Below are 22,466 nucleotides of genomic sequence, written 5' to 3'. Positions count from 1 at the left end.
CCCGTGCTGCTCCAGTATAATGGTTTCCACTGGACGCCAACAAAGAACACTCACACTACACACCCTTTCATTAAATGGTTACGAAAAGTACAGGTAATTTACCTAGGCGGTACACGTTGAGAAATTAAAGTTGATCACTGATTAATATACTCATAAACTGTAGGTTCAAGTCTGGATTTACAAACCCCGTATATAAACATTTATGAATAAGTACTTTTATACATTTATTTATAATTTATGAATAAGTACTTTGACTAAGTTAAGACTATCTATTCATATTAAAATATGATTCTAATCTTATATAAAAGTATGTACATGTGTGTTGGTGTTTTTTCCAGTGCAGACATAACCAGCAGGTATATAATAATGACTAGCCAAAATCCGAAATAGCCCGACCCAAAAACTGAAGGTGCCCAAATGAAATCTCTGTTTGTTTGTTGTCAAATTACTCCTGCCAGACACCAAAATATTTTCCAAACTGCTTGCCAAATAGAATACCAGATTTCACCAGGATGAGCACCAGCAAGAAGGTGGAGACGCGCCAGGAGAGCGACACCCTGGGACCCATGGAGGTGCCCATGGATCGCTACTACGGCGCGCAGACGATGCGCTGCCTCCTAAACTTTCGCATTGGCGGCGAGGAGGAGCGAATGCCAGTAAGTAATCCAACCATATGCCATGCTAACCATTGGACCTAACCCAATGTTAACCCAAACAGCGCCAGATAATCCAGGCCATGGGCATACTGAAGAAGGCGGCGGCCGAAACGAACCAGGAATTCGGACTGGATCCCAAGCTGAGCACGGCCATCTCGAATGCAGCCGACGATGTGATCTCTGGCAAGCTCTACGACGAGGGCCACTTCCCGCTGCCCATCTGGCAGACGGGCTCGGGCACCCAGAGCAACATGAACAGCAACGAGGTCATCGGCAATCGAGCCATCGAGCTGCTGGGCGGACGCATCGGCACCAAGGACCCAGTGCATCCCAACGACCATGTGAACAAGTCGCAGAGCTCCAACGACACCTTCCCCTCGGCCATTCACATTGCAGTGGCCACCACCCTGACGAAGGATCTCCGGCCGGCGGTCGCCGGTCTGCGAGATGCACTGCTCGCCAAGTCGAATGAGTGGAAGGACATCATCAAGATCGGACGCACCCACACGCAGGATGCAGTGCCGCTGACGCTGGGCCAGGAGTTCAGTGGCTATGCCCAGCAGCTGACCAACGGGCTGCAGAGGATCGACGCGGTCCTGCCGCGCGTCTATCAACTGGCACTGGGTGGCACCGCCGTGGGAACGGGTCTGAATACCCGTCGAGGATTCGCCGAGAAGTGCGTCAAGCGGATTGCCCAGCTCAGCGGACTGCCCTTCGTGGTGGCACCCAACTTCTTCGAGGCCCTGGCTTGCCGAGATGCCATGGTGGAGGTGCATGGAGCACTCAATGTCCTGGCTGTCAGCCTGATGAAGGTTACGAATGATATACGTTTCCTGGGATCAGGACCACGCTGCGGCCTGGGCGAACTGTTGCTGCCGGAGAATGAGCCGGGCAGCTCCATCATGCCCGGCAAGGTGAATCCCACGCAGTGCGAGGCCATGACCATGATCTGTGCCCAGGTGATGGGCAACCACGTGGCCGTCTCCGTGGGCGGTGCCAATGGCCACTTCGAGCTGAACGTCTTCAAGCCCCTGATCGCCTCCAATGTGCTGCGCTCCATCAAGCTGTTGGGTAGGTGTTTCTTACCAAGTAAAAGTAGAAATAATATATATATTATTTATAGCGGATGGTTGCATCAGCTTCAACTGCAACTGCGTCAAGGGCATCAAGCCCAACAAGGAGAAGCTGGCCAAGATCGTGAACGAGTCGCTGATGCTGGTGACGGCACTCAATCCGCACATTGGCTACGACAAGTCCGCCCAGATCGCCAAGGCGGCCCACAAGAATGGCACCACTCTCAAGGAGGAGGCCTTGAACGCCGGCATCTCGGAGAAGGACTTCAACGAGTGGGTGCGTCCCGAGAAGATGCTGGGTCCTTCATAGGTTCACCCCCCTCCATGTTCCATGTCTTTTCCCATTCACCAATTCCGTATTACAAAATTTAATCGTTGCAAATACAAGCGAGTGAAAGATCCTGCACAAGGTAGTTATGTCCTGAAATTCCTATGGACACTTGAGTTCCAATTAAACTTGCACTCATATCGACTGAAAAAAGCGTAATATGCCACTGAAACCCATTGCCATATCCGTCCTAATTAGGGTTCTGCGTTGGAATCTTCGAGAGGATGAGAATCCTGCCAGCTGAATGCGTACCAAATTAGGTCGTCAAGTCAAATGTGGAACCCCTTTCAAGGGGTATACATACCTACTGTGCGGGTAGGGTCGCACTCTGGTCGAGTGGAAGGGAAGGGAAATCAAATTGTTTTAATGATGCACAAATTGATACTTTGAAACGGAAAATAACAAAAGCCAAATAAAAGTAGCTCGCAGCAATTGCGACTATTTTCTTATTTCATGGAAATGACGGTCGTTTTGAATCGAAGGGGACGTTGATGTACTCGGATTGAAGCTGCCACCGCCGACATTAGGTGAAAATTGGATTCCCTACATTTTGCTTATTCCTTTCTTTTTCCCTCCCCCCCTGTCATTTTCCTTTTTTCTGCATTACTTTTCTCCTTTTTCCCGCATTTCCCAACCAGTCGAACTGGGTCTTTAATACCCGAAGCGAGTGCAATTGCTATTATTATGCAAATTTTTGCTTTCATTGCATGCGTGTGTTACTTTCTCATTGTTTCTTTGTGTTTGTGTTTCCCCTCCCCTTTTTTTGTAATTTAAATGAGGGTCGATATCACCCCCCGTTTGCCAGTCTTATGTCCTCGGTCCTCTGTCCTCTGTCCTCGGCAATAATAAAAGACAATTGAAATGTCAATAGCTTACAATTGTCTGCAATAACATCCCAGGTAACCGCCGTCGTTTCCGCACAGAGCTCATCATTACCTAGGGGTAGCGTAACGAACCGAGTGCAGGAAGGGTCGCCGAGTCAGGGGTACGATTACCTATAATCGAATAAGGGATATTAAGTACTAGACCCGCTTCAAATTGCTACTATATAAGCAAACTGTCACTCGAAAGAGTTAATCCCCGCTGATTATAGTTGTGCTGCAAATATGGTTTCCTAGAAAAGCCAACGACATTCTCTACTTTCAATTGGTGTAAAGTATATATAGTAGACGTAACTTGTGGAAATATTTATATGGCTCGATATTCAAAAAAAAAAACATTCAACCTATTTTGTTCTTGCTTCTAACTTAACAATCTAGTGTTATTAGGTTTGAAACTTTACCACAATTCATTGATGTGGACAACAGAGTCCCTAATCAACAGCAAACAAGTCGAAATTAATATTGGTCTAGGAAACCAAGAGTTTTCAAAGCGAAATGCTTGGCTTGGGTTGGGTTGGGTTTTTGTTGGGTAAACTGACGCATGTTCATCAAGGCCCTGGGCCATTAATTACGTATACGCCACGAAGCCCAATACCACGTTGTTTTTTGGGGGCGAAATGAAGCACAAAGTCAAACGGTGGGATGGTTTCTGTTTGGCTTACACAGTCATCGTGCATGCAAATTGGGGCTTGATATCTTATTGACTTTCTGACCGCCGAGACTACTTTTGTCAAGTTTGGGGCAAGGATACGCAGTGTGTTTTCTAGCAAAAACCAAATTAAAGGCTATTAAATAGCAAAAGTTTTACAAGGACAACGCAGATAGACTGGCCTAGGATCAAAAACTGAGACATCGTCTAGGAGAACATATCCACTTTAATTTAAATAAATAAATAAAAATATAATATCTGAAAACGGAAATAAAATGCACTTATAATTGAGCTAAGAATAAGTAGAACTGCGCTTCTTCTAGAATCTGTACAAAATTATTGAAACAGTACGAACAACTTAGAGCTAAATTATATTTAATTCCTCTAGCAACTTTCGTGGAAATGGTTTTCGGTATTCGCAAAGTTTTTGGCTGCAAGCTTCGAGCTGCGCCAGCGGAAACGGAAGTTCTTTTTTTTGATGAAGCAATGTAGCAATTGAAATAGAAATGAATCACAGCATCCACAACAGCGACAAGCGAAATGGGAAAAGTTGGGCAAGACTTTTGGCGGAAATGTGACAAGTAAATTGAAGTACCAGCCATACAAAAAAGCAATGTAGTAACCCCAAAGGTCGCATTTCAAATCCAAATTGCTGCCCTTCTCTTTGACATAATCAAAATATGATCCGGCCATGGTAGTTTTTGTTTTTCATGTTGCTGTCGTATAATTTTCCTAGCAATCGCAATATTTTACCAATTGAAGTGCAGACGGAAATAATAGAACTTTGCGGTGGCCACGAAAAACGAAATCTGGTATGCCAAAAATTAGTTTCTTCGCTATAGTATTTATTTAAAATCAGTTATTTTGACATGAAGTAAATCAAGGAGCGTATTAAATTGACAGCCACCCGCTGGAAATAATAATAAATAATAATAATACTGCAGGGGCTTAGCATTTAGAGCACATTGAACCGCATTTCCATCATCCAGGGGAGAAGTGTCCAGTCCAGTGTCCACTCAGATGGACACCGAGTCCCAGGATGGCATCCCCCCCATCACCACAATCTCCTCCATCGACGGGGGTCGCGATGTCCTTCCTTTGATTAAATGTTGAAAATGCTGAAAAATTGCGGACTGCGGCATAATCACAGCGCTGGTGGTTGCGTATTTGTCCAATAAACCGGAAGCTTTTCGAAATGAGCTTTTCAAACTGTTCGGGGAATTGAAAACATTTCAAGTGATGACCTTCAATGACCTTGCAGCATATAAGAGTGGCTAATTCATTTGTAGTGTTTTTTAATTTTATTTAAACTTTATGGAAAGTAAAGTTTTTGATTAAGAATAACAGCTGTCTAGAACCATTTCATTCCCCCAACTTTTGCTGTGCGTTTTAATAAATTATTCCCAATTAATTATAGTAGAGATTCGTTAAATGGTTATAAGTTATGAAAAAAATCCCTAAATGTTATATCCTGAGTACAAGCAAAGATTCCAGAGGGCAGTTTTCAGAGGGTTTTTAGGGGGATGAATATACAATGGGGAACTTGACTTGCTGGTGGTTGCATCCTGGGCGCCCTGTTAAGTGAATTTATAAAAGGCAACAAAAAGCATAAAATTTACGCTGAAAAATAGCAATTTGAAGCAAAAGAAGAGCGAGGAACGCCTGTTTTGCTCTAAATTACTTGGCACAGCAATTTGGGTATACAGCGCCTGATGACCTCATTAATTTTCAATCTGAGCCAGATTACAGTCCGCTGGCGGGAGTATGATGAATCTCCTCCACCCAATTCTAATTTATGATGATAAATGAGTTTCAATCAAGCGGCAAAAGCGGCAAAAGTGAAGTTTACGGCAGCCAGTTGCCCGCTTTTGACCACTCGGCTTCTTAAATCGCGGGATTGTACATGGAAATTTATACATAATTCGATTTGAGTTTTTCCCTCGGAGTGGTGCGAGGATTTTCATTTCAATATTTATGAGTTTTTATTATTTCGGGACAGCCATTTTCATTTTTACGCGGCAGCAAAATTCAAAAATCAGAGGCTTATTGATTTTGACTTAAAAGTCTAATTAAGAATTTGCCTTGGTCCGTTCACATTTGCATAATCTGTACGCAATCCATTACTTCTATTTATTTATTTATCGGTGCGAAACAGAGACAGTTTGGTCACCTGCTGTTCGTGGGTATATGAAATGACCCATTTAGTGCACGAATGGCTACTATTTATTTAAATAATCTGGCTATAATTCAAGTGACCGAGGGTAAACAACAAAAGGTACGTGCGTATATGAATGAAAAACTTTTGAACCCTTTTCAGCGAGGAAAAATTAATGGCATTGCAGCTTCGTTTTGCAATCAATTTGGAAACTCCGGTAAAAAAACGCAAAAGGCGGCACAGCGAAAGTGTGTTTATCCCATAATTTATGGTCGATACACTTTTGGTCGAGTGTCTGCCAGGGTAATTATGGTATTAACTGCCCACGGTGCGGATACGTAATAAATGCTCGTTTTAAATTTCATTTCCGAATGGTGGCTGACTTTAAAGGAGTTAAAGGACTAGGCTTAAGAGAGCTATGTTTTTTTTCACAAAATATTCAAAGTGAGAAATCCAATTACAAGATCGGCGGCAGCAAGATATTGGCGATGTGATCGTATCCATTCTTCGAGCACTTGTAGCTGGCCATGCGATTGCCGAAGTCCACGGCAACGGCCAGGGATCTCTCCCGGATGTACAGGGCGTAGATGAAGGTGCCCATGAAGGTATCTCCGGCGCCCAAGGCGTCCACGATGCGTCTGGGCTTGTGGGGCTTGGAGTGGGTGAAGTTGCCCTCGAGATCCATGAACCCGGCACCCTGATCGCCCCAAAGGACGACCACAAACGGTCGCTTCAGGTTGAGGCCCCAGCGCATCCGCAATCGCTCGTCCAGCTGCAGGCAGGCATCCTCCATGGAAGTCCAGCCATTGGCCTGGGCCAGCTTCTTGGAGAACACGGCATAGTCACAGTAGTCCATCAGTGGCCACATGTCGTCCAGGTTGTTATCAAAATATATCGATAGCACGATCTTCTCCTTGTTGGCCGCATTATACGCCTCTATGTCCTTGACCATCGGCATCGATTTATCCACAAATAGTGCCCGAATGTGAATCCAACCATACCGGTTGAGGTCCAACCTCCGGAAATCATCGACGCTCACGTACGGGAAGTCATTATTGCAATAGACAATGTTTCGCGTTTTGGTCGCCTTGCAGAGGATCACGGATGAGAAGGGCGCACCCTGGTCACATCGCGGGCAGTTCTCGATAATGATGCCCCTCGCCCGCAAGTCATCGATCAGAACCTGGAACACACTCCAATTGCTCAGCATTCCCAGGAGCTCCACTTTGACCCCCAGATTCGCGAGTACAGTGCAGTTGTTCGAAGCCTTTCCACCGCGAATCCAGTAGCCGCCAACCACCTTCTGGTGAGTGTTTTCCCCGGGAAAATGCTTTATGGTCGAGACAAAGTCAATGGTCGTGGTGCCGATGCACAGCACCCTCTTCTTGCCCACAGCCCAGCTCAGTTTGTTGCCATATTGAGGCATATTGTATGCTACTTTGTAAATTTCAGTGTTTTAAAATCGTTTTGCCAAAAGGTGCCTGCCTGATTTGATAAGGAAATTTTGACTAGGAATTTATCTTTTCCTAGAACCGATGGCTGAGATCTACAATTCTTTATTTAACAAGTCAATAGGTTGTTAAAAAACAAAGCACAAATTATGAGCAACTGAAATTCAGGGTGGAGAATCGAAGAAAGGAGTTGAAGAGGAGCTACAGACAATCGCTAGGATGAGCCAATGGTGTGCGATCAGCGTGATGAAGGCCGTGCTGTGCGTCGGCTGCACGGAGGTGGACTACGTGACCACCATGGACAAGGTGGACTTCCAGTGCGACAGGTGCAGCACCCAGCATGGCAACCTCCAGCGCAGCGGCAGGTCCTCCAACGTCAGCACGGCCCTCCGGCTGTTGGGCGCCAATGTGGAGTTGTTCGGCGTGCTCACCCGCAATCCCACCTATCGCATGATCCTGGACGATCTCGAGCAGCGGGGCATTGATATCAGCCATTGTACATTCACGGACCAGAGTCCGCCCTTCTCCACCATTGTCCAGGATCGCTGGACTCGTCGCTGCACGGTGGTATACTGCGACAAGCCGTTTCCGTATGTCACGGCTGCGGATTTCCGGAAACTGGATCTCGATCAGTACGGCTGGGTGAACTTCGAGGCGCGCAGTCCGCGCGAGACTTGCGACATGATACGCCTAATCCTGGATCACAACAACGGGCGGGATGAGCGGGATCGCATAGTGGTGTCGCTGCAGATCTTCAATGCCTTCGCACAAGTGGCGCATCTGGTGGCCATGTGCGACTATGTGTTTGTCACCAAGTACATAGCCGAGTCCAGAGGCTGGAAGACGCCGCTGGAGGCCTGCGAGGGCATCAATCAGCTGCTGCGCATGCCCAGGGACATCCGGATACGCAGACCCTGCATCATTGTGCCCTGGAGCAGCCTGGGTGCGGGCTGTATGACCACCGAAGGGCAGTACTTCGAGCTGCCGGCCCACAAGACCAAGAAGATCATCGATCGCGTTGGCGACAGTGACTGCTTCACGGCGGGCTTCATATACGCCGCTTTTGTGCGCCAAAGGCGCCTGGCCGAAGCCGTGGACTTTGCCAATGCCGTGGCCAGCTATAAGCTGGGCTATGTGGGCTTCGATTGCCTCGGACATTTGCCCATCGAGGCGGTGCAGCTGCCCGTGCGAATGAAGGTGGGCAGTGAGGTGTCCTCCGACGATGAGGATGGCGATCAGCAGAACAGCTGCCGCAAGCACCTGCTGCGCCCAATTGAGTTCCTGCCGGACAAGGACACCATGGCACCCATTAAGCAGGAGGCTCCAAGTGAGACTCCAGTGGAGCTGGATACCTCTAGCTAGGAATGCGTTCCATGTACTGCCCAGTAATCATCTTAAATATCCTACAAGTGTAACATGTAAAGTGTATTGCTCAGTTTCGATCGCCATAAAGGCATTTAATTGGCCATTTATCAGGAAATATGAATAGATTTTGGGACAGGCAGGCATACCTGATTTAATCCAAACTGCTTTATTTAGATACATAAATGAGCAGGCTGCAGAGGCATGGCATAATTCCTGACACAATGATTTAGTTGCGTTTCCCACTGGTTGGTTGGCTGGTGGCAATTCGACGATGTCGCAGATAGCCCTTAGAGGAAATGGCCAAAAGGAGCATAATATATATATGTGGATGCTGTGGAAGAACTGTTGCCACAGCATAATTGCCACATGATTAATTCTTGAGTCAGGCGAAACTTGTCCGGCCCGGAGACCAAGATAAATGCTAATAGATATACATTTATGTAGACGTTTGGGCGTTTGGACAAATGTTGTGAATGGCGGCGCACAGGGGGCTACACGGTCATTTATCATTTCGGACAAACGGGCAGGCAGGCAGGCAGCAACAACAATTACCAGCGAATATAAGTGACAATTTTCATGCATTTCCCGGGCCACGCGGCGTATGAGCGATGAAGATAATTTCGGTGCGAAGCAGCACAGATTACCAGAGATGCTGGCTGGCGATGCCAAGCAGCGCCAAATAATCCCTGGCCAGCGAATCGATAAATGTCCAACCATTTGATGTGGTTGGAGTAGGGATGCTACCATTCCAGCCACCAGAAATGCTGCATCTGGATATGGCACTCCCTCGTAAAAACATGGAGCACAGGAAGTTATTTTCTTTTGGGGGCTGCTGTGTCGCCGCCATGCGAATATTAACCAGAATTATGTGTCGCAGGATTGCAGCTGCCAACTTGAAAGAGAGCTGCACTCAAACTCGGTACTATAAAGTCCTCTGAAAAATGCCATATGCTTCAAAAATATATGTCCACTGGTTATTTAAAAAATAAATATTTTTTAGAGCAAAGAACATTTTTGAGCGACTTTTTAAGAGTGCTTAGTATTTAAATTTTGGCCCTATGAATAAATAATAATATATATTTGTAAGCTGACTTTATTTCGCAGCTGTTCTCTTTATTTTTCGAGTGTTTCACCCACATTTTGGGTGCGGAAAGGGAGAAGATCGAGCCGGAGACGCTTTCATTTGCCTTCCGGATTCGTTTCTGTATGTTGCATGCAACCGGCGAAAGCCAAAGAGCAAACCGACTGCACACACTTACAATGTGAATAGCGAGCGGCATTTATGTAAATTACAAATTATTTCAGCAGTAAAAATTCAGTGGGAATTGTTTTTGGCAAGGCAACGCAGTCGGCGAATTCGTACTAAAAAGGGAGCCAAATATCACTTAATTGTGCCGCACTATTAGATACCCTTTACTTTACATAGCAATGCAGCAGAGCTGCTTTTAAAAACATTTGCTCTTTTTGTATCACTTAAAATAGTATTAATGTTCATAATGAATAATTTAAAGTAGCTGGAGATCTATTAGTAGTTAAAAGTTTACTTTGAATATATTTTAACGAAACCCTAAATCCCTTGGACTTTCAACTAAAATCTTATAAAAACTATATACATTAAGAATTATCTTGTTCATTTGTTGATCCTAAAAGTTTATTTGACTTTGATTTTAGGGAATTATGCAAAACCAACGATCCAGCAACCAAATCAGCAACAATAGCTGCAAATATAATAACAGTCATGACAATGGCCGTGGCAATTGCGAAAAACATTTGCTTTTTTAACGGCATTGGCTGCTAAGCAGATATAAAAGATAGTTATTGTTATTATTCCAGCTACACACACACACACACACACAAACCGAAACTAAAATTGTGGCAATGCTGTCTCTTAGTTTCGACTTTTATTTATAATTTGCTCGTTTTAGAACAATGGTAATGCAGTTGCTATAAACTTGATTATGTGTATGCAAAATGATGCAAACGATTACATCCAAATAATACTCATAATTATACTGATTCTTTGAATGTAACTGATTTTTAGGAACTTTTGAAACTATAGTTTGTACATTTAGGTACATATCTTATGTAAGGAACTTTATTTAAGTGATTTTTGAAGTCTTGAGTATTTTTGAAAACAGCTCAATCCCATTTCCATACGCCCGCATCCGATTTGCGATGTCTGTGTGTGACTGCAATGGTGCATAGATTATGCAGTTGGCTTCAGTTTATGATTGGCAAATCCAATATACGCTCTGCACTTTGGCACCAGATTGGCAACCCGAAAGATGGCCGCCTGGCTGCCACTTTATGCCACTTGCACGCATATTTCGTAGGGCACACAGACACACACACACACATACAGGGGCATACACGTCCATAGTGCAGACACAAGATGGCGGCGCGCCCATTTCCGGCTGATGGGGCAATAGCGTGATTATCGGCAGACGGGCTGCGAAGGGCAAACCGCAGCGACAAAAAATGACTGTGTGAAGAGCCAGAAGTGGAGAGTCATCGAACTTCCAATACCCTCGAAAAGGTATCTCTTGTTAAAAAGGGAAAAACTCAAATTCTATATTAAGTTACTTGTGGTTTTTAGGACTTTTTGTTAGTTTCTTGGAATACATTTTGTGAGCTAGACTTTTGAAGCCTATATCCTTCATAAATTTAAGCATAGTGCTAACATTCGTCTCGGCGTTTGGCATCTGGCGACTCCAGGAAGTGAGCACACACATCCAGTTGTGCAAAATTGCTGCCGCAGCAGTAAGCTGCAAAATAAGCCAAAAATATGCGTTATCAAGTTTGGCCAATATAAAAAAAACGCACACACATACACACACCCGTGCATTTTAGCCCAGCGCACAGCTGGAAAAACAACAACCTTGCACAGTGGTAGAAGACGATTATTCCGTAGTACAAAAAATACAAAATTATATTTTTTTCGAAAATCTAAAACTAAATAAATAATAATTGCTGCAACTTTATTTTAAAGTTTTGTTGTTGCAGTAAAAAGTTCCTTACGATATTCTTAATGGTAAAACAAGAGAGAACGCTATAGTCGAGTTCCCCGACTATCTGATACCCGTTACTCAGCTAGTGAAAGTGCGAAGGAGTCAGACAGTTTTTGGCGGTTTGTGGGCGCTAGAGTGGGCGTGGCAAAAAGTTTTTTGGCAAATCGATAGAAATTTATAAGACTAATACAAAAATGAAAAAATATCAAAACATTTTTCAAAAGTGTGGGCGTAGCAGCTTTGGGCGGTTTGTGGGCGTTAGAGTGGGCGTGGCAAAAAGTTGTTTGGCAAATCGTAAGAAATTTATAAAACTAATACAAAAATGAAAAAATATCAAAACATTTTTCAAAAGTGTGGGCGTCTATGTCTCAGGAGTCAGTATGCTTAATCTCAACTTTCTACCTTTTGTAGTTCCTGAGATCTCGACGTTCATACGGACAGACAGACGGACAGACGGACAGACGGACAGACGGACGGACAGACGGACAGACGGACAGACGGACGGACAGACGGACATGGCCAGATCGACTCGGCTATTGATTCTGATCAAGAATATATATACTTTATATGGTCGGAAACGCTTCCTTCTGCCTGTTACATACTTTTCAACGAATCTAGTATACCCTTTTACTCTACGAGTAACGGGTATAACTAATTTACACTTTTTTACACCAAAATATTATTTAATAAAACAAGATAAAAGACTACCTAGGTCTGTTTTTTGGGCATATTAAATGCCATTATTTTTAGTCTACAAAAATGGACCAAGGTATATCGTTCTCAGACCACTGTGCACATGGCGTGTGTAAGTGGACCACTTGCATTTGAATCGCTGCTGACGCTGGCCGCCATCGCAATTTTGCATTACTTTGCATAACCAAGGGGGGCCTTCCGTCGACGGGTGGCACACATATACACGTACATGTGCCTGTACATGGGCTGTGGGAAAAGGGGGCGTTACAGCAAGAACCGACACTGTGTCTAGAAAATGGAGTTTTGCCGCTGTGCCTTTATTTAACCATAAACTGTTCTTTCATGGTCATTATGGAGGCTTCCTTTGCCGGATTCCGCACATTATTCTTATTTATCGGTGGCGCAGCAGCACAAGAGTAGTTCAGTGGCATTGGAGGATTAACCTTTCCATATATTACGTAGAACGTTTGCTTTCCTTTCATATTAGCATGTGCCCGAAACTCTGTTTAAATACGGCAAAAGTGGCATTTACTACTAGTCAAAGGACTAGGAATTCAACGCACTTTAAGCCCTTTAATACTTTTTGTAAAACAAATACCTTCAGTACACAGGCTGGAAATGGTTTCGGAACCAAATCTGTTTGCATTCCTCATCCATCATGGGCCAGAATCGCCCAATCTTGTAACAAGGCTTAAAACCCCAGTCGTCAATGGGCTTTTTGCCCCATTTTTATTGTCTTGGTTAACTCGGCTTTGATTTTGCAGCGATAGAAAAGAGAAAACCCTTTTTGGGTTGTTCAGGTTTAATAAGGTTTTCGCTGTTGTTCTCGAATCAATCAACAAAAACGTGGCAGATCCTTTCGCATGTTTCTCTGATTATTACGCTCATTACATAAAAAAACATTTCACTTTACTTCAGTTCACTCAGCTTTGTGCAGGAATTTGTTATTATTTTCGTGCTTGGCTGCCTTTTCACAGTTCGCCGACTTAAATGAACTTCAGTGCGGGCGTATGGGGCGTTACAAACACACACACACACACACACACGTGGGGTAAAAGTCATTGGTTATCCTTTTCTCGCAGTTTTTCTTATTTTTTCCTTTGATACCCAGTGCTTGTCAGGATCTGGGGTGTATCGAAATGGGTGAAAACTTACTCAGAAGCCACGAAAAAGAAGCACATGGATTTCATGCCATATTATTTCAGTGTTCTATATGAAATACGACTTACTTTTTGCACTAACACAGGGTATGTGCCATTCGAGGACCTCGCTTTTGATGTACTTCCGTTCAGTCCGTTTGAGTTTCAGTGCGTGGAAATCCTTTCAAGTCGCAAGGGGCCAACACGCGAAATTCATTTGTTAACCCGGAAGGGATAGGATGACGTCGACTGTCGCCGATGTCGTAGTCGCTGCCTAATCCACTGCAGGCGCTAACCCAACCCAACCCCAAGCCCAAACCCAAACCCAAACCCGAACTCGAACTCAAACCCAAGCCCAAAACGGAGCCCGGGAGCCAGGACACAGAGCTCAGGATACAGGACACAGGACCCGGGGAGCTGACAGTGTTTGCTTTCGCGAGAAATGATTGATGAAGGTATCGCCGAAGAGTTGAGCAAAAGAAAAATCAAAACAAAAAAGTGGCAGGCAGGCGACTAATCTGGGCGGAGGAGCATGTCCTGAAAGGAAAGCCATTTAAATGCATTAAAGTACTATTTTTCAGGCTTTTATGTGTTTCCCCTAACAAGGATATCAATCATCGAGCCCTCTTCCGAAAACTGGCGAATTTGCAATTAAGAAGAAAAGTACTTGCAAAATAATGTAAGTGAGGGGAAATCAGAGGTCTCTGTAAGTCAGGGAAAATCATAGGTCTCTGCATATATTATTCTTTAAACAAAAAAGTTTTTTAAAGTGAAATTGTCCTGCAGGATAAATAGAGAGTCTATCAGTTATGCCACATTAACTCATAAAACAACGTATGATTTTATATTACCTTCATATTTTTAAAAGCTCTTAAATAATTGAACAGTATTTTTAAGCTGCTGCTGTTTGCTTTGTGCTCGTAATTTCTAATTTGCTATTAACTGATTTAAAGCGGGACTTGGACCATCAGAGGAGTACAATGGACTGGAACGGCTTCAGCTTGAAGTGTCGATCAGGAATTCACTTTGTCCGCCTCGCAAAACTTAATTTCCTTCATGGGTTTTATGTCCCTGGACCTTTTAACGACCCCATAAAGCGACGCGTTTGCCCATCCATGTTGGCCGCATCCTCCAGTTGCCCTTTTTGTCCGTCATCACCTCACCTGGTGACTGGTTACTGGTGACTGGTGACTGGTGTCCACTAACTGCTCGCTGTGCAGGGCTTTATTTGGTGTTTTTATGGCTAGTTACTCTCGTTTGATGGTATTAACATAATTTATGTATGAACACGAAACTACTAAGCGCACTAACAAAGTATCTAGCTCTCATTCTGCTGGCAGTTCTGCAAAAAGCAAAAGGATCAGTGATGGGAAAAGTGGTGGTACTTGGCACATACTTTATGAATTTTAGCTTTATTTGATGTTATTACTTATTTAGTACATTGTTAACGAAGCTGCAGAATGAGTAGCAGTCAAAGCTGTGAATGGTTATAATTATCAACTATAATATATACATTAGTTACCTTATATCTATCTATTCATATATATATTCTTATATTCTTATACTGATTATTTTTTTTGAATTAGCTATAAGCATGTTGCAGCTTTCCCATCACTAAGCAGGACACTTGATGTTCTTGGAGGTAATAAAGCAATCGACTCTTGGTTAATTGCAGCCACTCGGAGTAAACAATGCCCAGGATGAAGTGGGATGCCCACGGAACTTGGGATTGGCGACAGCACAGCTGGATGGGTTAATGGATTTTTCCAATGGGATGGTGACTTTTAATTGAATCCAAGGTGCAAAACTCCGGCGCTGCTAGATTCCAGCCCGCCGAGCCGATTTTACCCAGCTTATCGCCATATTCAAATTAGCGGGCACAACCCGGAGTGCGATAATAGAATGAGCCACCACCTCCACCACCGCGACCTCCACCCACGAAATTCCGAAAAACCAGTGTAATAAAAGAGTCCAAAAATACGTAAACATTTTTCGTTCATTTAATTTTACGATATGCAAAGCATTCATAAAAAGCGCAACGGCAACTACGCCGGCAAATATTGTAATAAAAAGACGAGTGCCCACCAAGCACCAAAACAACAAAATGTGTTCCAACTTCCGTTTCCGCTTCGCCATTTCCATCGCCTGGTTGTGTCCCTAAGGATTGACAGTGGGCTAAAACACCGATAAATCGGAAATTATATCTAGTAAACTACTATATTACTTGCAAGCCGATAATTTATTAATATTTGAAAAATGGTATATTTAGAAATCAGATGATACAGTAATAGTATTATAGTATTATACAATTAATTGATATCGATTCTTTTTACATTCTAAGTAACTTTAGATTTAAACGAATTTTTTTTTTCAAATATGTTTTGTATATCCACATATTTTTTATCCATATCTGTCCCACTGTTGAGCGGGTGACCAGTCGGCATTTTTGTACACATGCCCGTTAAAGTTTAGAGCATACACGTAGCATAGCCATGCCCCTCTTGCACACAGGACTATGTGTGTGCACATATGTATGTACATATATGTATGTATATATGGTCTATATAGAACGCAGTCATAATCGTAAACAATTGACGGCGACCGCGACATTTTATAGCTAGAGCCCTGTACTTGCCGAGTGGTTAATGGTAATGGCCGGCGGAAAGTCCGGCGGTTGTGTGGCCAATGGGCGTTTTGGCGGACGGACGGACAACGTCGCGGACACGGACGCGGACGCGGATACGGACACGGACAGGGAGAGGGGAAGGGGAAGGGACACTCCAGCATAAATTAAAGCGCCGTTAAGCATAAGCTCGCCCAATTACCAAAGTATCCTTGGCCATTATATTTACGGATTTATTATTGTGTTGACTGCCATTCAACGGAACTGCACCCACCGCCCTGCGCCCAATAAAGTATAAATACACAAGAAAAAAATGTTGGGTGGGTGGTTGGCGTGCATGCATGCAGGGATGTCTTATCAGCTCTTTGTCATTTGTCATGTTAATTTAACGATTTTTCCCCACTGCTGACTGTTCGTCCTTTTTTCGATTATATGTATTACCGTCTCGCAGTGCTGCTCCTGGCCAGCATTTATTGATCTATTTATTAAGATGATTTGTTAAGTAGCATAGAACATACATACTGACTGGCATAAATATCAAATGAAATGAATCTATTATGACAAATCTGTAGCATAGTTTGCAGCTTTTTTCCACAGCATTTTGAAAGGCTTAAGCTTGATTAAATTTTAATAATGTATAAGCCCGTTTTGACCACTTCAATGGCGCATCACTGTTGGCAGCAAATGAGTATACTATGTGTATAATTTATGCTTTATGTGCGTGTCTCTGAGGCCGTAAGCAAATACATGTAATCATCGGGGTTGTCAATTCGTATGACGTTGAGGTAAACGTAACATGCGAGCTTTGCTTTAACTACACACACAATCCAGTCAGTTAAGGATTTAACTTAAATGTAGAACCGAAAATACATGTAAATTGCTATTCAGCTGGCTACTCTTTTGATAATGTTGCTGGGATGCTTCGAAAGCAAGTTATAATTAGTAGGCGAGACTTTTATTGTATTCGATGGCCGGGAAAAGCGTGGAAAAAGGCATGCTGCTAATTTAGATTCCAGATGCTTGGCTGCCAACGTACCATCATTTTGCAAACCGAAACGAGCATCTTCTGGCTGCCTGGTTGCCTGGCTGACTGTGGCTGTGTTCGTTTAATTAATGCGAAATCTAATTGAAAAACTGATACTCTCTGCCTGCTGGCTGTTGCCTGTTGGCTGCCACATTTGTGCGTGTACGCGTACGACTGACTATCTACAGTGTTAATTGAAATTTAATCTAGCCAACACGAACGGAGACGAAGACGCTGCTGCTGCGATGTGATGAGAATGGGAATGGCAGTTAAAATGGGACTGGGAATGGCAGTGCACTGTGCGAAATTACGAGCTATTTTGCAAGACATTCGACGCCCTTTTATCATTGCAACCCCTCTGATAAACTCCGCTTCCTTTGGCACTTTTATAGTTTATTCCAACTCAGTTGCAAATATTTCTTGCTGTGCACAAATGGGAATGCGAACAGGCAGCAGCACGGGATGTATTTATCGGCAGCGTCAACGGCGGCACAGATTAGAAACATTTTGTGCGGCTAAATGGCCCGAGTATCTCATGGATACGGATGCAGCTTTCCCTTCTCCGATTTTCTCATTTTCTGATTTTCTTCCCAGCCCAGTTGAGAACTTTTCTCCGTCGCCTGCTGATTGGACTGGAACCCCACTTACCTGTCCGCTTTTTGGCCCAGTCTGGTCTCCACTGGCCAGGTCAGTTGTGTTTGCTGTGCAATTGGCGATTGGCGCTTCGCGGTGTCGCCATCGAAGTCCTGTTTGCCGGCGTATCTACTCCACACTCGGAAAAAATAAGAATTCCAACTAGAAAATCATGTAGTTTTCCCTAGATAAGTGCCTGATAATTTTGTAGACTGTACGCCAACAGACACCAGTCCCAATCTCAGTCGACGACTCTGTCTTCGTCGTCGGCTTTTCTTTAATTTATTTTGTCTCCGCATGCAACGTGGCTGCAATCGAAGCCAACTGAAGGCTAACAATGTCGGCTTGTTGCATTTCTTTAATTTATTTGAGCTGCGACTCATTTGCAGCACTTTGGGCGCTTTCGCATGTCTAGCGTTTTGCGACCAAGGCTGCCATATTAGGTTGCACTTTAGTGGAACAATCGATCAACTCGGCACAGCGTTCACTTCGATGCGGTTCACCAACCTGACCACTCTGACCGATTTATGCAAACTCACTTTGGCCACCAATTAAAACTTGCAGCCATGAGAGCTACTATAACTTAGCTTTTTCCATTGTGTATGGAAGGAGCATTGCTGGTTGTCAGTTACAGAAACTGAAGAGGTAGCTGCATAAATATTTACAAGGAAGCGAAAATAATAGTATCACTACCAAAAGTTGATTGAATTAAACATTTCTGCTAATAGTACAACCTCTTATGGTATCTTTTCCAATTGTGTGGTGCCTAAAACTGATAGCTTTTGACATTGTCCTTCGCTTTTTCCCCAAAGTGCAAGCCAATATTTCCCATCTTCCGCCTGGCCAAAAACTAAATCAATCGCCGGATTATGTAACTGCAGCCAAAACTAAAACCGCTCCGCTGAAATGCCTGCTTACGTGACCAGTCGAGTGTCTACGGCAAAAAGCGAAATACAACAAAAAAAACAGAAAAAAAACAACTAAATATCAGATACAGCCCTCCCCTCGGTTTTCCCAACCCCTTTATCTGCCAATTTCCACCGTCGAACTGCCACGAACTGTTGAGCAGTCGAATCTTATTTGATTATAACGCTGAACGCCGAGTTCGCTGGCCGTTCATGAACTACAAAAGCCGCTGGCTGCGTTTCGTTTAGCGTTGCACTGCACTGCGAGAAATATGTGATACTCAAAGACATTGATATTCGGCAGATGTGATTTAAGTACCAAGCTAACTAACTAAATGTACCAGTTCGAGTTGTGAAAAGATCCATTATTAGCTTGAATCAACCCAAACAAGTAATGAGATAAGTAACTGGAAATATACAACATTTCCCTTAAGCTGTTTATTAGTTATTTGCTTTTGTTGCAGTGCAACATGGCCTCGATGCGGTTGTTGGCTCTTGCTACCGCACTCACACTTTAGCACTCGCATCAAAGTATCTTTCGGATGCAAAGGCGAAGCGCACTGCGCCGAAAACGTGTGCGTTTTGCATTGCAACAGAAGTTGATTGCGAGGCATAGCCGACTAGTTAATTCCCTAAGCTCAACATTTTACAAAAATAAGTGTGCCAACATGTATTGTTCCAAAAGATACCAATTAGTTCTTTAGGGTTATAATTTTATATATTCTGTAATAAATTAAATGATTTTTCTTAACAAAGGTAAGCTATTGAATACTAGCTTCTACTATATATTATATATTTTATATATATTTTTTGCATCTACATATATGATGTAAATTTATCATTCTTCATGTAAAGTCGACTATATTCTGTAAGGAAGGGCACACAAACTAGCAATTTGAAGGCAACGACATCGTTCGACGGCCTAGAAGTTTTGCTCGCCAAACAGAAAAAATTGTTTAAAAATTCTACAAAAAGCAAACACAAAACATGCTTTACAGCAATGCAATTTGGTGCTTGTTTGCTTTGCATTTTTCTCCCAGTTTTTTTGGTTTGATAAATGGGTGCAGTACTTTTATTTATGCATCTCGTGTGTGTCTCACGCTAAAATAATTATCTGCATTGCAATTCTGAGAGACACATAATTCAAAATTTGCAGGCGGGCCCGCAGAAAAGATTCACGTTTGCAATGCATTTCAAAATTGATATTGATTGCATTCTTAAGTTAAGAACCATTATATTTAACCATTCTACTCACTACCGGAATAACATCACTTTAATTTTGGTTTAATATTTATAGTTTATAGGTTAACAGCAAAAAGCAATATTATACGGCTATTACATCTTTAAGCAAAAGTATTAATGTCGATTGGTGAGAGATGAGTTCCATACACGATATAAATTTTATGCTATTGCTCCATTCTGAAGTATCAGCCGTCGCAGGAGCTTGCATCCTGAGCTTTGGACAGTCTTCATGGCTTCCTGGAGTAGCAAGGACTCCTTCTCGCTGCTGAGAACCCGCTGCTCCTTCTTCAACTCACTGGCCAGACAATCCACAAGATCGTCCTCATTGAAGAACCTAAAGTTCACGATGGTGGTCTCCGGCGGCAGCTCCTGCATCAACTCGAACTGCTCCCAGTACTGATTCGTTTCCAGATTGAAAACGTAGACGACCAGGACCGTTTGGTTCCCCTTCGGTTCGCCCTCGCGTTCCATTATCAGGCGATTGTAGATGGGCACCAGGCCGTGATCACAGGTCGTCAGATTGTCGATGATCAGCAGATTGACACCGCACTCGGACAGTCCATCGGCAAACTGCCTGATCAGTCGGAACTTACTCGCTCCATCCGGCACTTGGGTGCTCCAGGAGTAGGAGTGTGCATTTCCCGGCCAGGGAAAACACTGGCGCAGGGTCTCTGCCGCCAGGGATTTTCCCACGCCCGGAGGACCCAGCAGAGCCACCGACCGGAAACGCCCCGAACCACTGAGTGCCCGCTCCATGCGAGCCAATGCCTGCTCCTGGTTCAGGACCACCCTGCCCATGTACCGAAAGATCCTGCCCAAGTCCAGAGCCGCGGGACTGCAGAAGGCATCCTGTGGAGGATAGAGTTAGTCCAAGTTATGCAATGGATTTTCCAAAGCCTGTACTGCTTACTTTACTACGCATATACAAATCCCTTGATAGATAATCCTCCTGCTCCAAGCCCAGCAGCCGAAGGATATCCAACCAGAGGCCCTCCTCTCGAGGAACGGAATAATCCATCTGCTCGGTGGACAGCTTCGTGCCGAGGAAGAGCATCACGACGACCACCACTGCCACCGTTGCCATGATGGAGAGTCCATGGAGGAGCTGTGATAGGCGGTTGGAGCGCAGTCGTTCCCGGTACCGCTGGCAGCTGGTTCTTCGCAGGATGCCCCTTTGCTTGGGATCCTCCTCCTCCTCTAAAAAGTCACCAGCTTGGGGTCCTTGATAGAATCTCCAATGACGTGGAAGCCGCCGGCGGTACCTTTGGCCATTGAGGTCAGAGTGCTGCATTGCAGTTTATGATGTATATATCTTGTATATGTTTGTCTCGTATAAATACACTTTGTTAATTTTATCGCCTTGGTAGAAAAGCACTTTTTGACTGCAGCTTCGGAATTTGTTGATTGCTGTTTGTGTCTTTTGTGTGTGCAACAATATGAATCTAGTTTGACACAACTAAGAGTATTGAATTTTGTCTAATTTTGAGTGTTTAATCAAAGAACCCATATTAATGTTAACACAGCATAACCATTGCTGGCATTACTATTACTATTTAAAATTTAGAAATCCCTTTGAATTAAGTTTGTTTTATTGCTACAATTTCTGGCAAACTATTGTAAAATGTGATTTGAAAGCTAAAACTCAGCGGATTGAAAGCGCTTACTCATCATTATCGGACATTGGCAATCAGCTGATTTGGAGCAGCAAACACGATCATTACCATTACGCCGGTGATTAACCCCGCACCCAGACACCAACTGGGCCATCATGGTTCGTTCGAAAGCAGCTGGAAGATCTAGCGATCATGGTTACCAAGCCAAACCAAACCAAAACCAAAGCCAAAACCCAAAGCAAAACCAACCAAACCGAACTGAAACGAACCGAAGTAAGCCAAGCCATCAGAGCCAACGAAGCCACCAGACCAATCCAAGCCAAGTCGAGAAGAGACAAGACAGCCGGGGACAAGACAAAGCTGTGGACAGCCAGACAATCAGCCAGCCGAGCAGTTAGCTATTTTGGTGCTTGGCTACAAACATGGCTCAAATGTACGGGACACACCAGTAAGTATTCGTAAGCCAACAATAGGCAAAAATTGAGGAAGCCGTCCATTGCAATAGTGACTTACACATGCCCTTTTCTGAATCCATTACATAGAAAATTTAAAGTAAATTTATAGATAGATAATATGCTGAATGAAGTATATAATATATTATATAAGTTAATTGTGGATAAGAAAGAAGATAGATAATACTCTGCATGAAATTTATAAAATATTATATAAGTCAATTCTGAAAGAAAATTACCATTACCTAAATAAATTTAAATTCTTAAAAATCGGTATATATTTATAATAAATACAAGCTCTTCATCGGCGTATGTATGAAAGGTGAGGGTATTTGGTAAATCGTGGTGCTGCAAAGTGCCTCCAACAGACATGTAAAATCTCAGTGCCGTAACGGTTTATGAAAATCAAGTTGGGCGACTTGCAAAAGTGTCTTCATAAATCAGTCAACGCTCTGGGTACGAGCGTCAGCTGTCAGGCGGAGATCACTTGGAGCTGTGGAGTTTTGTGGAGTTTTGTGAGTTTTGTCTTGGAGCTGCGGTTCGGTTGGGTTCACCGGTAATTACTCCAGGCACCCC

General features: G+C 43.6%; 4 protein-coding genes across 4 annotated transcripts; 2 read left to right on the top strand and 2 right to left on the bottom strand.

Moving 5' to 3' along the window:
* Positions 1–411: 411 nt before the first annotated feature.
* LOC122616792 (probable fumarate hydratase, mitochondrial) lies at positions 412–2,142 on the top strand. The gene is made up of 3 exons (XM_043792354.1): positions 412–656; positions 719–1,727; positions 1,780–2,142. The coding sequence occupies exons 1-3, from the start codon at positions 513–515 to the stop codon at positions 2,037–2,039; spliced, it is 1,413 nt and encodes a 470-aa protein (XP_043648289.1). The 5' UTR covers positions 412–512; the 3' UTR covers positions 2,040–2,142.
* Positions 2,143–5,807: 3,665 nt separating this feature from the next.
* On the bottom strand, positions 5,808–7,288 carry LOC122616445 (ketohexokinase). The gene has a single exon (XM_043791896.1). It carries the CDS (start codon positions 7,166–7,168, stop codon positions 6,200–6,202), a length of 969 nt encoding a protein of 322 aa, XP_043647831.1. The 5' UTR covers positions 7,169–7,288; the 3' UTR covers positions 5,808–6,199.
* Positions 7,279–8,677, top strand: LOC122616444 (ketohexokinase). Its single transcript, XM_043791895.1, has one exon. The coding sequence runs from the start codon at positions 7,413–7,415 to the stop codon at positions 8,553–8,555; it is 1,143 nt and encodes a 380-aa protein (XP_043647830.1). The 5' UTR covers positions 7,279–7,412; the 3' UTR covers positions 8,556–8,677.
* An 11,174-nt stretch (positions 8,678–19,851) lies between these two features.
* On the bottom strand, positions 19,852–21,338 carry LOC122617308. The gene is made up of 2 exons (XM_043793131.1): positions 20,736–21,338; positions 19,852–20,674 (listed from the first exon to the last, which is right to left on the bottom strand). Exons 1-2 carry the CDS (start codon positions 21,114–21,116, stop codon positions 19,985–19,987), a joined length of 1,071 nt encoding a protein of 356 aa, XP_043649066.1. The 5' UTR covers positions 21,117–21,338; the 3' UTR covers positions 19,852–19,984.
* Positions 21,339–22,466: the final 1,128 nt, after the last annotated feature.

This window comes from Drosophila teissieri, chromosome 3L (genome assembly GCF_016746235.2).
Source record: "Drosophila teissieri strain GT53w chromosome 3L, Prin_Dtei_1.1, whole genome shotgun sequence".
Classification (NCBI taxonomy): Eukaryota; Metazoa; Arthropoda; class Insecta; order Diptera; family Drosophilidae; genus Drosophila; species Drosophila teissieri.
The sequence above is the reverse complement of the archived record's forward strand: the minus strand, read 5'-3'. Positions and strand labels throughout refer to the sequence as shown.